Source organism: Ochotona princeps, chromosome 18 (assembly GCF_030435755.1).
Source record: "Ochotona princeps isolate mOchPri1 chromosome 18, mOchPri1.hap1, whole genome shotgun sequence".
Classification (NCBI taxonomy): Eukaryota; Metazoa; Chordata; class Mammalia; order Lagomorpha; family Ochotonidae; genus Ochotona; species Ochotona princeps.
In genome coordinates, this window is record NC_080849.1 from 47,271,985 (window position 1) to 47,285,816 (window position 13,832).

Consider the following 13,832-nt stretch of genomic DNA (forward strand, 5'->3'; position numbering starts at 1 on the left):
AGGATGGCCCTAGTTCTCTGGGCCCCTGTGCTTATGTGGTAGACCTGGAAGAAGCTCCTGGCTCCAGGCTTTAGATTGGCTCAGCTTCAGCCATGGTGGCCATTTGGGGGGTGAACTAAGGGATGGAAGGTCTTTTTCTGTTTCTCCTTCTTTCTGTAAAATCTGCCTTTCCAATAAAAATAAATCTTAAAAAAAAAAACCCTCAGCTTTTGGCTGTTCTGCTGGGAAGCATGGCTGGGAGAGTGGAGGGTGTGTGGAGGGAGCAGTGGTGCTTTTCATTCCCCTCTGGTTCTGGGAGCTGCCCGTGGCTGTTCCCCTGGTGCTCCCTCTGCCCCAGCCCTGCTCCAGCAGGCTCCTCCCCACCGCCCCCGGTCCCTGGGAAGAGCCCTGCCCCTCTCGGCAGCCTGGCCTTGGTTTCAGCTCCCGACCCCTCCCTGTGAGGTCCCGTTTCAGCCTTGCCAGTAGTGCATTCTCTTTCTGTCCAGATCTAACGATATCCTCACAAAAAGTCCCGCTTACCGCACTCAAAAACGCCAGGGACTCTGGCAAGGGCTCGCTGTCCTCTCTATGAAGAGCCAGTGGAAGCCTTTCGGACAGCAAGCAGCTGCCCAAGTCCACTTTTTCATAGCCAACCGCACCAGTGAAATCCAAAAGTCTAGAAAGAAACAAGAAAGTGCTTCCAAAGTTAGGAGAGTATAACCAATGAGCGAACCAACACGGTTGAAATTCATCAAAACCATTGATACTTTTATCTCCAGTGATCGAGTTTACAAGTACTATGGTCCATGTTTTCTGGTTTGATTCTTCTCGGGGGCCTGGCAGCCCATCACCTAGCCTATCCCCACGCTGGCCTCCTGGTCATTCTTAAGCTTCTCCCTGAGTCAGCTCCATGTCACCATTGCTCCTGCAGCTTTTGCTGGGCTGCTTCGGGGTCAGATTTTGTCTCTGGTTCCCACAATGCTGTGTGACAGATTGATATCTTGTTTATGGGACTCTCTTGTCAGCAGCCCTGAACTATCCTTTACACAGAGGGGTGGTCTGCATCCTGCCTGCATGGGTCCCATGTCCCTTCCCCAGCACATGACCATGAACTGCACACAGACACTTCTACCCTGGCAAACTGACCGCTTCAGGAACATGAAGATGCTGAATGAATGAATGAATGAATGGAGACACAACTGGGTGACTGAACATACTGGAAGGTTTTATGAGTAACTAAACCAGGGTTCTGAGAGTGGACGTGTGTTGAAACCCAGTGCTATTTTTTTTTCTTGCAAATGTCAGGGATATTCCTTAGAGATTCCACAGAGATGAACACTGTAACCAGGACAGTCCCACACACGCTTAAGGTCACAAGGCCATGCCAGGCAGTCCCCAGGCAGGACAGAGCCTCAGGCCCCTGACTCTCAGTGTGTGTGGGGCACACTCTGGCCCCACAGGACAGAGCTCAGCTGCTGTCCCATCACCAGCTGAGCAAGGCAGAGGTGCGTGAGGAGGAATGAACAGTCCCTGGGCACACGTTCATTCTCAGTCACGAGCCGTGTGCAGGCAATGGCGCCTGCCAGTTGTAACTACACACTCGTTGTAAGGGCAGACCAGTAAGACTCAAGAATCAGAAGCTCCCAGGGGCCTCGCTGCACAAGGCTCCCTCAAATCAGTGTGCTTCACATAGCCAGGAAAAACCCCCATGTTTTCAAAATGTGTGTCAAAAATAGATTTCAAATTTGGCCACTTATCATCTGTTGGGAGGGAATTTTCACGAACAGAGAGTGGGGTTCATTTTCTATTCAGGAAATTGCAGAACTGGTGGCCAGGTGAGCTGTTGATGCATTCTGAGGCTCAAGCCTCTGAGGAAGCAGATGTACTTACTCCATGTTGAACACCAGGTTTTCGATGCAGCCGTGGAATGAGCTCCGTGTCTTGAGCAACGCCATGTCCTCGTCCTCTGGGACTCCGCCCAGGTACAGGGTGGACACGTTGATGGTCCTGCTGTCTGCGAAGGGGCCCAGCCTCATCTCCACAGGATGCGCCTCGTCCACCTGGACAGTGATAATTCTGCAAGATCAGAGGGGCAAGAAGAGCTTTTCAATGTAAAGAAACCATGACTCCACTTTTATACCTTTGCCCTTCCAGTTCTCACTGAACAATAAAAATCCCCTGAAGATACATCTTAATGTGACACTGTATGTGAATTCACAGCTGCATTTTGAAAGTTCAAACTTACAACTGAATATACTCCAGCAATGAATAGAACCCTCGTTAACACTGAGTTTCACCTCTTTTTGGGAGACAATTTTTCTTTTACCTCTTTATCAATAACAACAATGTTTAGTGTGTTTCAAACATATTTGCTCCACAGTTTGGAAATATGCAGAAATGTTGATAGAACATTACATGTTATTTTACTATTTCATATTGATGTAATATGGTTTATGACTACTGTCAGATTATTTACCAAAGAATTAACCTACTGTAAAGATAATTTACTTGAGCCCCAGGAAAAGGTAGGATCAAGGTTATTATATTGAAAAATTCCCCCAGAGAGCTTACTGCAAACAGATAAAATTGGCTCTCAAGAAGAAATGCTAGCAAGATTCTGGAGTTATTTGGTAACAGTGAAAGCTCTGAGCTGTAACCGGGTCCTGGTAATCACGGTAGTAGTTTAACTGCACAGGGCACCAGGCCAATGATCCTCCCGGAGAGCTGGGGTGAGTCAGCATGGCCTCCCAGCACAGACGCCCTGCCCCGGGGTAGGTACCTGCGGCTCCTAACCAAGGAGATGGAATGGGCTTGTCCGTCACTGTAGGTGCCGGAGGGAGCGTGCAGGAGAGCTTTTCTCAGGCTGGTTCCATCCCCTGGACTGACATGCACTTCAACATGGCCGTCAATCAGCATGATGGAAAAGAACGGCTGGGAAGGCGGCAGAGAATTTCCCATACAAAACAGGTTACTACTTGATTTAAACACTGTCGTCTTACAATACGTGGATAGTACCACCAATTAAGCAGTCTGAAGAACATCACCTGCACTACTATTCTACATTTTATTTATTCTTTTATAATATTTGTTCACAACAGCTACATTCCGCATTATGTTTTCTAATCACTAAACATAGACTTCCACTTACATATAGCTTTTCTATTTATGATGTATTGCCAGGAGATCTACCAACAGGTGGATAGATTGTAATTTGTCTTTTATTCATGAAGTTTTAAACAGTTTCTAATTTTGGTTATTATACATAATCTTCTAAATATTTTTCTTTTGCTAGCGAAATTATTGTTAAACATTTCTAAGGAGGATTAAAGAGATAATGTCAAATAACATGCTACAGAATGACTAATGTGTAGCTGAAGAAATGTAAAAGAAAATCAAGAACCTTCTTAAAGAAAATGATGTATCAGTCATTGAATAATTTAATCAGAAGAAAGTGTTTTGAAGAGATGAAACTAACAACAACAACAACAAAAATCAAAATCTATGAGCTTCCACTGATCTTTGTTGGTGAAATGTGTCTCCATGTAACTTCATGGTGTTGTTAATTTCTTTTTTCTTCCTGTTGTTGATTACATTTTGTGGCTTTTCATTTAAGGGGATGTACAGTAACTGTGTAATGGAGACTAACATATCCAGATGTGAGGATACAATGCAGTATGCATCTCTACTTCCAGACTAAAGATGGACTTACAATGAAACTGTTTACTGTATCTTGACAATAGGTTGCTGGACTCTGACATTGTCCATGCCTGCAATGATGAACATATGACTGTGTATGAAGAACTATAGTTTGGTAATGATATAGGGGAACTCAATGGGTGGGGGTGAGAATCGGGGAGGGAATAAGGGAAATTCAGGGCCTAAGGAACTGTATCATAGAATGATAATAATAAAAAAAAAAGAGATAATGTTTGAAAATGTTTAAAGCTCTCAAAACTTTTCTTGCCACACTGAAAAGGGATAGGACAATCCAACTGGCAAATATGGCAAGTGTTGCATTCGGCTTTATTAGCAGTGGATGTTACCATTCGAGTAACCAGATTAGCTCTTGCAGAAACAAACAGGTTGACAGTTTCTTCCTGAAAATGCTAAACACAGTACTACCATATACCTGACCATTCCTACTATGTCCCCGAAGAAATTTAAATAGGGACTCCTTTACTTGTATAGAAATGTTCATAGCTGCATAACTTGTAATAGTTTAAAAAAGGTATAAATAACCCAAATGCCTCTCAAATAACTAATGAACAAAATTCCAAAGAGTGGAATATCAGTCACGAAAAGAAATAAAGTACACATTAAAGTGCAGCTAAATCTTCACAACATTTGATCTGGAAGACATAAAATATCACATTTTGTACTGATTTCATGCATTGGGAAATATCCACAGGGACAAGAAAGCACGCTGGTGGCTGCCAGGGCTGAGGACAGGGCAGACAGGGAGTGGATCCTTACTGGGCACAGGCTTTCAATGTGTTGAAACGTTCGAAACTAGATGTGGAAAACAGCCTCACAGTACTCAAGGCACTAAATCTAAAATTTGGTGAATGTATTAAATGATACTGAATTAGTCATCAGAAACAAAACAAAAACACCAGTAGACCCCCAGACTAAACTCCATCGCTGTCAGCCTGTCATCCGTTCAGTGTCTTCTGATGTTTGGGGTCTACAGAGTGGAGTTCCTGCCTCGTCTCCGACACATCAGAGCTCTGTGACCTTGCACAGGTTAAGCAAGCTCTCTGAACCACTGTCTTGCTGAGCAAACTGGAGGAGCAGCATCCATCTGGACTGATGATACAGCAACATCTGCACAGTGTCTCGCATGGTTGCGGGCTGTACACTACGAATTGCAGGTGGGTGAGTTCTACTTGACTCCAGCCATACATGAGCAGTGTGAGATGTTGTTTCAAGCCACATGACGCAGCCCCACCTATGCCACAGCGAAGGGAAGAGGGCACGCTTTTGAAGGGAATATCAACATGAGTAACTGTCACCTTTCCCCATTTTCCTGCTGCCAGGTCCACTGTGGGTGTGACAGCCCACGTTGCTGTTTCGGTTCCTCTGCAATCATGCCCCAAAGAAAATCCTAACTTGAACCAGACGAAAGAGCCTGCATTATTCACCTGAGAGTGAGGAGTAATGGCCACAATATGGAGAAGAAAGCTCAGGACAGGCTACCTGCATGGGTCTGGTTAGAGGCGGATGCCCAAGAGCTCTCTGACCAGTCACTGAGCAAGGAAGATGGATCAGGCAACCCAAGAAATCTCTGATTTATTAGGGAAAGCTACTCAGCAACAATAAACTTTCATTCATTAAAAATGCATGTCCACAAACAAGCAGGATCACAGCAAATGATAAATGTCATTTTCCATCCAACATTTTCTGGAGTCATTTCCTGGCTGAGCCCGCGGCTCAGGGACACCACAGCTACTCACCACATGCACCTGCCAGTGGCCCTGCCTCTGAGCATCCTTGCCGATGGCAGCCAGGATGACGCCAGTGCTATTGGTGGTGGCAAACGTGACCAGCATTTCCACTTCTGGGGACAAGGACTTGGGGGGCAGTTCAATGTAGCCACCTGTCAAGAAGCTCACGCTGCGAATAGGCTGGTTGCAAAAGTGACAAAAAAAATAGAAACTCACATGTAATTTCCGGTGCAGGTGGTTTTCCCACGGCACAGGGTACGGCTGGCTTTCCCCATCGTCTCTTCCCCATACCCCCCTTAGTTAATTTACTGCTACCTAACTATGCTGACAGATCAATGCCCATTTAAACTCTAACATGAATGAACACATTCCACACCTCTAGCACACAGCCTTTTCTCACTCCATAGGAATTTCTGAGCAAATCAAAGGTTGATCTGGATATTTCCAGGTTCTTGATGCAGCCCACATAGTTCTTGCTGGTGATCCCTTTCCTGTAGGGAAGACATCAATTCAAATGTTATCACTGCTTAGGTTTTTTTTTGGGGGGGGAAGGAATATAAATGGGCCTACACATCTGGAAAATCTGTTTCCCTGAGTCATCCTACAGAGACATCCAGGCCTCCCTCTGAGACACAGCTCCACTCCCTGATGTGGCAGCTGTATCAGTGTGTGTAAGTGTGTTCTTGTAGGATACTCACACAATAACAAAACCATATACTCACATATCTCTCAGATCATATCCTTGTCAATGACAGACCCGTGACCATGCTTACAGAAAGGGCTACCTAATGGGCACCCACATCACAAAGTACATGTATCATTTTAATGGAAATGCTTGCTGCCACTAAAACTTAAGTACACGTCTTAAACCACGGGCCAATACGACAGTCCAGTTTCCACATCGTGTAGAACACTTGTTTCCCTTGAAGGCAAAAGCGACTCTTTGAATGCCAGATGGCCAGGGAAGCCATAGTCAGGAATTTTATGCTAAGGGAATCACCCTGTTTTGAAGGCTGGGGTTCTTCCAAATCTTTTATCTCAACCTCCAAATGAGTACACACATACAAGGAGAGATTTTTTTTTTTCAACCAGGAGGTGCCCCAACTGCTGCCTAGTGTGAGGCTGCTATGTGGTCAGGCTCATGCTTCTCAGTTACAAAGATTACTGAGCAGCTTCCAGCTTCACCCTTGCACATGCATGAGTCTCACAACAGCTGTGCACAAACATGGTGTCCTTCCTGTCGATCACTGTGGTCCTTGAAGCAACTGTGCTGATAGGAGCTTCAGCACCTGCACCTCCATTTCCTCCAGTGCAAACAAGGAGGCTGGCTCTGGTGATTCTCCAAGTCATTCCTCCTAGGAGGTTGTGCTGTGGATTTCTATCTTTTTTTCCAGTGTCTGCTCTGTGGGTCATTCAGGTAAACAATACAGGACCGTGAAGTAGCTGATGGCTACAGGGGTAGCTCTGGTCCCATGAGAACAGGGAGCCAGTGGCGTCTGGAATGCAGATTAGAAGAGGGGCTCTCGGTCCCAGCTCTGACTTAGCAAGGGACCTCCTCCACTGAGCTGTAAATTCATTTTCCACACCAGGAGGAGGCTGTGGCTGCCAACTAGGTTCCTTGGAACTCTCATCTATTTCTGGTAAGGAGAAGAGGCAAAGGGAAAAACAGATGCAGACACCTGCCTGTGGCAGCTGGACTGGCTGTGTTTCTGATGTAGCACATCAATGCTCTGGAGAACCTGGCCTACAGACAGGGCATGGCTTTGGGCCACTGCTGTACACTGGGGGAACACCGCACTGCAAGACTCCATTTGGACACTTGCTGACTCTACTCCCTGGAAATGGACTGGCCTGGACAGCTAACCCTTCCTACAGGACTTCTTATGGGTAGGGCAATGGAAAAATGCTGGCGCTCACTTTACCCAATCCAGGGTTATAAAACAGAGGACCAAGAAACCACGAAGTAAACCATAAAGTCAGAAAGCTAAGCAGGAATTGGGATTATAAAAAGATCCCATTGTCTCCCATTGTCTCTGCCCTCTTTTGTCTAACTTCCTGATGCTGGTTTTTCAACTGTCAGATACATTATTCATTCTAATTACATAAAGAAGGATCCAGATGAGTCTGCAGAAAGCACTTTCTTGCTTAAAGAGATTCCACAGCTGAGATGTCAAGGAAGAAGCACAAAGTAAGACAGGGCAGCGTCTTCAGATCATTGCACACTAACATTTTATGAATCTTCTAAAGGCAACTGTTATACAATCAGTTTTCTGCACAGGTCTGCTTTACTGCCCAGTTAATGAGGGAACTGGCACTTTGAATCAACACAGGTTGATCTGCGTCCTTTCTTACATTTGCTGCAATAGGGCCTACTTTGGAAAACAGGGTCTTTCGGGAGGTAACCATGTGAGGATGAGATCAGCAGAACAGGTTCTAATGCAACATGACCAACGTCTTTACACAAAGAGGACATGTGGACACAGCGACACAGGCTCAGGGGGAAGGGGTGGGTACAAAGCCAAAAGGGACAGTACCAAGGCCTGCCACAAGCATTCAGACACTGGGAGCAAGGGGCAGATTCCCTCTCACAGTCCTCCAGGAGCAGACAGCCCTGTCCACACCCTGATCTCAGACAGCTCAGATCCGTGGCCTCCAGAACTGGGAGAGAACCCAGCACGTGGTATGTTGTCGCAGGCTTAAGGATCTACACAGTGTGCTTAGGGAGAGGGGCTTCCCTGCACCTTAACATCATACCTTGTGACTCTTGACCTGGGCAGTCCCCCAACATAAATGGGATCCTTATCTAGACGGTTCAGGTCTGAGGAGACTCCGGGAGCCTCGCCTTGCTTGGTTTCCTTATCGCTGCTGTTGTAGGCGTCAATGACTGCCAGCAGTCCTAAAAACAGAGTGAAGGGAAGAAGGAAGATCACAAAAATGGCTTTCCACGTTTACATAAAAACCCAAACACCTGCTGACAATGTTCATTTACAAAGACAAAGGCATTTTGCATGTTCAACTGGCTCATTTTATGGGCAATCAAAGGACAGATGAAAAGCTCTAGGACACAGGTCAATGAATCCAGGAAACACATTCCTCTCTGACCACAGCATGGATGTGCAGTAAAACACCAGTACAGCCCGCACTGTGGAGTTGCTGGTAAGGCCGCCACCTGCTACACCAACTTCCCATGCAGGTGCTGCTTCAAGATCTGGCTGCCCTACTTCCAATCCAGCTCCCTGCTAATGAGCAGAAGTAGGCCCAAGTGATTGGGCCCCTGCTTCCCATGTGGGAAACTGGGATGGAATTTAAGGATCCTGGCTTTGACCTGGTCTAGCCCTGGCTGTTGTGGCCATTTGGGGGAATAAACTACCACATGGAAGATATCTTTCTCTCTTTCTGTCTCTCCTGTCTTTCTATAACACTGGCTTTCAACTACATAGTAGTAGTCATAACCCTAATAATCATCATTATCATCATCATCATCATTATCTCAATTCCAGTTTAGCATTTAACATGAAATAACGCCACAGACTCAGAGAACTAAAATGTGACTGCTGTCACCTGGTCTTCCAAAGTTAAAATGGTTTTCATTTAGAATCTCATTCAAAAACACCTCAGATACCAAAATAAAACGGCCTACTGATTTTAAAGAGGTTTCTTTAACTTTGAGGGTCACTATCAGGTGAGTTCAGCTGTAAACTTACCTTGCTTCCGGTTTCGCTGGAAAGCAATTTTATACCAGGTTCCATTGTTGTATCGTCTGTCTGTCGTAAGGACAAGGGGTCCTGAACCCAGGTCAATGGTAACTTTCACTCTGCCATGCATCAACTCAATGGATAAAAAGTCTTTCTGTAAAAAGAGCATAATTCCCCACGGTGACATCTTTATCCCCACATTCCTTCTAGTTGGGGCTGGGAGGAACCTTCCAAAGTCTAACTGGGAAAACTGAATCTGGCCCTGCAGCCTGGGGTCTATGCTATGACATTGACAATGTCCACGAAAGTTTTCTAGAACTCTATGCAAACTTAATTGACACATTAACCACTGCTAGCAAAATCTACTGTTTCACAGAGAGGTGGAATTTCTGCCTCTTTTTCATTTAGAATGACAAATGGCCCAGTCCAAAAATTAAGAGTGGAGGATTAGTGAGAAATCACCCACACATGGGATTCAAATGGTGGCATCAAATTCTGCTGGATAGAACTAAAATAAGACCACTGTGTTCTCCATGGACAAACAACAAAACATGCTATTTGGGCCCAAATTTTAATAATACATGTTCAACTGATTTCTCCAAAGACAGGGAGGTTAGTGTTCACTTGGTGTTCTTCTATATCTTCCAGAAGTTCTTCAGTGAATTTGGGCTAATAAATAAATGACTTTCAATGGGTGACTATATGACATCCACATGAGTGATACAAGTATGTGCTGATAAAACAGTCCAGCACACACAATGGAGTCTTCATAAAGCTCCTGGCGAAAAACCACATAAGAGTTTTAAAAAGTTTGCACCCAAATATGTTTACCTTTTCATTCCATTTCCATGAATTCCTTAAAGTACTTTCCTACTATCCTAACACAAATTTCTGATTTAGCAAAAGTTGCTTAGGAACAGTCTAAAGGTATACACAGAGCAGGGCCTGGCCCTTCAGGACTCTTACGGTGCCATTGGAAGCCAGATAGAGAAGGAGCCCATTAGGTGAGAAGGTACTGAAGAGCATGATGATCTGGGTGACGGTGGCCCGGAGTGTCTTCTCCACCACAGAATGTCCGCTGCCATCGAAGTGGAAGGAAGCATCTTCCTCCTGAGGGCTGAAGGCAGAGAAGGGGATGCATTAGACACCCTCAGGAGGATGGGCAGAAGCAGCAGGACTCTCCCTCCGCCAAACCACAGAAGGGCCACCAAGTCCATCTCTTGACCATGAGCGCAGTTCCCAATAGAGGTGGGACATCTCTAACCTGAAAATCTGAAACTTTGGGTGGAGACAGAAAATTCCATACCATGAAATCTTGTTTCTTGCACAAGACGACTTCAAAAATACTGCATATGATACTTTACAGCCTATGTATGTAAGGTGTATGTGATCTCTCCCCATCCATACCCATGTCAAAAGCTGTGGTGTCGCGACTATCTAACGCAAAGCCTGGGGCTCTGCTGCTCCCTGGTTGTCCTGTGTTCACAGTGCTTAGCACTTTGTTGTTTCCAAAGGGGTGTTTTTCCTAGACCATGGAATAGCTGGGGATATAACTCCTGTGGGTGTCCATCGACATTCTTAGTATCCAGCAAGCAGCCTGGAAGACTGAGGACAGACCTGCGCCCAAGGACAACCAGATGGCCCGTCTGCTATCTAACACACCAATCACACCTATTAACCAAAAACAAAGCTGTGTCCATATTTATCTTAATAAGAACTGTTAGGATCAGGGGTTAGTTTTATAATATCTTTCCAGGCTGTAGGAGTTTACATAATTACAAACATGCCGGTACTATGTAAAGAACTATAATAAGGCATTCAGAGAAGAACATAACATTCTCAGATAATTTACTTGGCCAAGTAAGTCAAATTGAACACTTGCATAATTTTTTTAAAATCTAAAGCACATCAATAGATCACACCAATGGTTTGACAACAGCAAATCATACACAGGTGGAAGGCATAGTAACTTCCCATCTAAGTACATGAACGGTGGAGTTTTACCATAATTGCTTTGTCAATTTTTTGAGTTAAAGTTTTTGCCTCAGTGATGTGGGGCAGGAGGTAGTTATTGCTACCTACAATGAAGACAGCTCAACAGTTTACAAACACAGGCATAAGGCTCAGACCTGTGCTTGTATCAGGGCTCTCCAAATTTCTTCTACGGAATATATGAAACTCCGGTGTGCCTTTTTAAAAGGAGGTCGTGGTGAATTCATCTGGGAAATGCTGGAACTCAAGCCTCTCCCCAGGACAGGCTCATCATGCATATTAGCAATTCATAATTAAGGGTCAAATCTCCCCAGCAAAGAAACACGTTGAATTTGACTCAGCATTTTGCAAACATTTATGATCAGCAGAACCCTCTATCACTGCATTATCCCCCAGGAAGAATGTAAATGGCCTAACAAGTTAGTATTCTTTGCTAAAATGGTTTAGAAACATTGTTCAATGTAATACAAGAAAAGCAGCCAGTTTGCCCAGGATTCAGAAAAGCCTATTAATCAAATCCCAGGTTTATGGAACTCCTGAGACAATGTAACTCTCCAGATCTGTATCTCAAAGCTGATCCAGGAATTGATACCAGGAGGATGGCAGTATTTGCTGACCCCTTCTCATGTTTCAGTGGAAATCTGGTGGGAGGACAAATGTCTCATGAACAAAACCCAATGGCCATGGGGACAAGTGGCTTCCACACCCCCAGCAGAGAGGAGCAGAATCCACAGGCACTAAATACAACCCATGCTGCAGGCTTTAAGAACTGAAAACATCCAAGGTGACAGATCAGCCAGTTCCCCTGCCAATCATTACACACTGTACACATACGTGGAATTGTCACACTATAGCCCAGAAATGGGTAAAATTATTCTGTGTCAGTTAAAAATAAGAATATCTAACAAAAGAAAAACTGAAAGTGACTGTTGAAATGGGAATACTGTAATGCTTAATGTTTAGGGACAGTTTCCATACTGGACATACTCAATGTCTGTTAATATCTTTCTTTTCTACTGGAAGGACAAAGGACCTGGGGTCAATGCAGAGATAGAGTCCAGAGCTCAGGGACTTTACTGTTACAATTGTTAAATTACTGGGAAGAGTTCACAGCCTAAGAAAATAGTGTCAGAAAGCATGTGTTCAACCTCCTGAAGTTTTAGTGTTGGGACTTTCTCAAGGTCAGAACACTTTGACCTTCACCTAAAAAAGCAAAGGAGGAAGACAAGGAATGGACAGGGGTGCAGTGTTTCATATTTATAAAAAGTACTTTCACAGATACCATGTTATGTGTTCATCCCAAAGGTTTTGACAGGAGGGTAAGACAAATACAATTGCATTTTTTCCTTTTTCTGAAAAGAAGAATCCAAACTTCAGAGAGGAGTGGAGACTTAATACCCATGGGCACCGAGAGACTTTTGGTAGAGACCTATGCCAGGAGCCTGAGGAACTTAAGACTCCACCCTGGAGTCGTCAAGTCCTAAGTTTTTAATGAGCCAAGAAAATGGAAACTAAGGGTTTACCTATACAATTCTAAGCTTCCAGCCTGAGGGGAAAGCCCACTTAACAATGGCATAAGGAGAACCATCCATGAGCTCCTAACTGGAATGTGAGGTGTTTCTAACTGACCCTGCCATGCTCACGGTTAATTACAGGTGTCTGTCTGGAATGAGCAGCCCTTGGGTGGGAAGAGTTTTATATCAGATGTTATATTTCCCTAATGGCAAAAGCAATCTGCTTCTTAATTACGAAAGTGGTAGAAAACAGGTCCTATATACCGTAAGAGTTGCAGCTATTTTTGTTTTAATGAGGGACTGTTGAACTTGGAGAGATTAAGTTATTAAAAGCCTTGTTACATTAATATATGCAAAAAGTTGCTCTGTATTTTGAAATGGCTTTCATTTCCAGAATTACAGAACTTAGAATTAGAAAAGCACTTTTCCCATAAATATTTACCTCACACACGCACACAAAATTCTGATTCTTGGAGATGTCTTGAAAAAAAAATGTTATTGTCTGAATTTTCTAAATTTGATGATCCATGACTAAAACATACATCAACAGACACACTTTTTAAAGGGTTACAAATGCTGTCTATAGTCCGACTAGTTAACCCTGTATGTTCTATCTTTTGTAAAAAGTATTATCACAAACACCAGGCATCTTTGACGAGCATCTTGAAGTAGTTCTCAGACATTAAGCGAATAAGGCTGTGCAGATGAGATTGTGGCGACATCTTACCTTCCAAAACAGCCCTGGCACTGGCCTTCCCTTTCGATGTAGTTCCACAGGCCGATGGATTTCCCATTCAGGAAAGCTTCTCCCATGCAGCCTTTAAAATGAGTGACCTTCACAGCAGGAGCTTTCTAACAAACAGACAAACATAAGCCACATACAGTTGGCTAAGAGGGAGGAATTCTCTAGCTGCACAAAATTTTCTGGGAGCTCAAATCACACTAATCTAGAATTTTGTAAGAGTAACATTCAGGAAAACGGTCCATGTGTAATCACTGGATTCCCTCCAGTTAGGAAGTAGAGTCCTGGAATGAGTGACAGTTGGGTTGGATCTTAAGCTATCAGCCCAGTTCCCAGAGCTGTTGGGCTCAAGTCCCTTCCATAGGGGAGGAAACAGAGTTCAGGGAATACAGTGAGTACTGAGGAGCCTGCTCAACCGCAGCCCCTATTCTCATTGTGCAGCATTAAGTCCAAGGAACTCAATGGT

The 13,832-nt window shown here is 44.4% G+C and overlaps 1 protein-coding gene across 2 annotated transcripts in view; it reads right to left on the reverse strand.

The window, feature by feature from the left end:
• The window catches only part of LAMA1 (laminin subunit alpha 1), a 144,255-nt gene that overhangs the window by 11,516 nt on the left and 118,907 nt on the right, over positions 1 to 13,832 (reverse strand). For both annotated transcript variants that reach the window (XM_058677002.1, XM_058677003.1), the window contains 9 exons: positions 13,352 to 13,476; positions 10,085 to 10,235; positions 9,128 to 9,272; positions 8,178 to 8,319; positions 5,800 to 5,914; positions 5,433 to 5,603; positions 2,759 to 2,910; positions 1,870 to 2,055; positions 520 to 655 (listed from right to left, as the gene is read on the reverse strand). In XM_058677002.1, the coding sequence (XP_058532985.1) occupies positions 520 to 655; positions 1,870 to 2,055; positions 2,759 to 2,910; positions 5,433 to 5,603; positions 5,800 to 5,914; positions 8,178 to 8,319; positions 9,128 to 9,272; positions 10,085 to 10,235; positions 13,352 to 13,476 (1,323 nt within the window). The remainder of the gene's footprint in view (positions 1 to 519; positions 656 to 1,869; positions 2,056 to 2,758; positions 2,911 to 5,432; positions 5,604 to 5,799; positions 5,915 to 8,177; positions 8,320 to 9,127; positions 9,273 to 10,084; positions 10,236 to 13,351; positions 13,477 to 13,832) is intronic.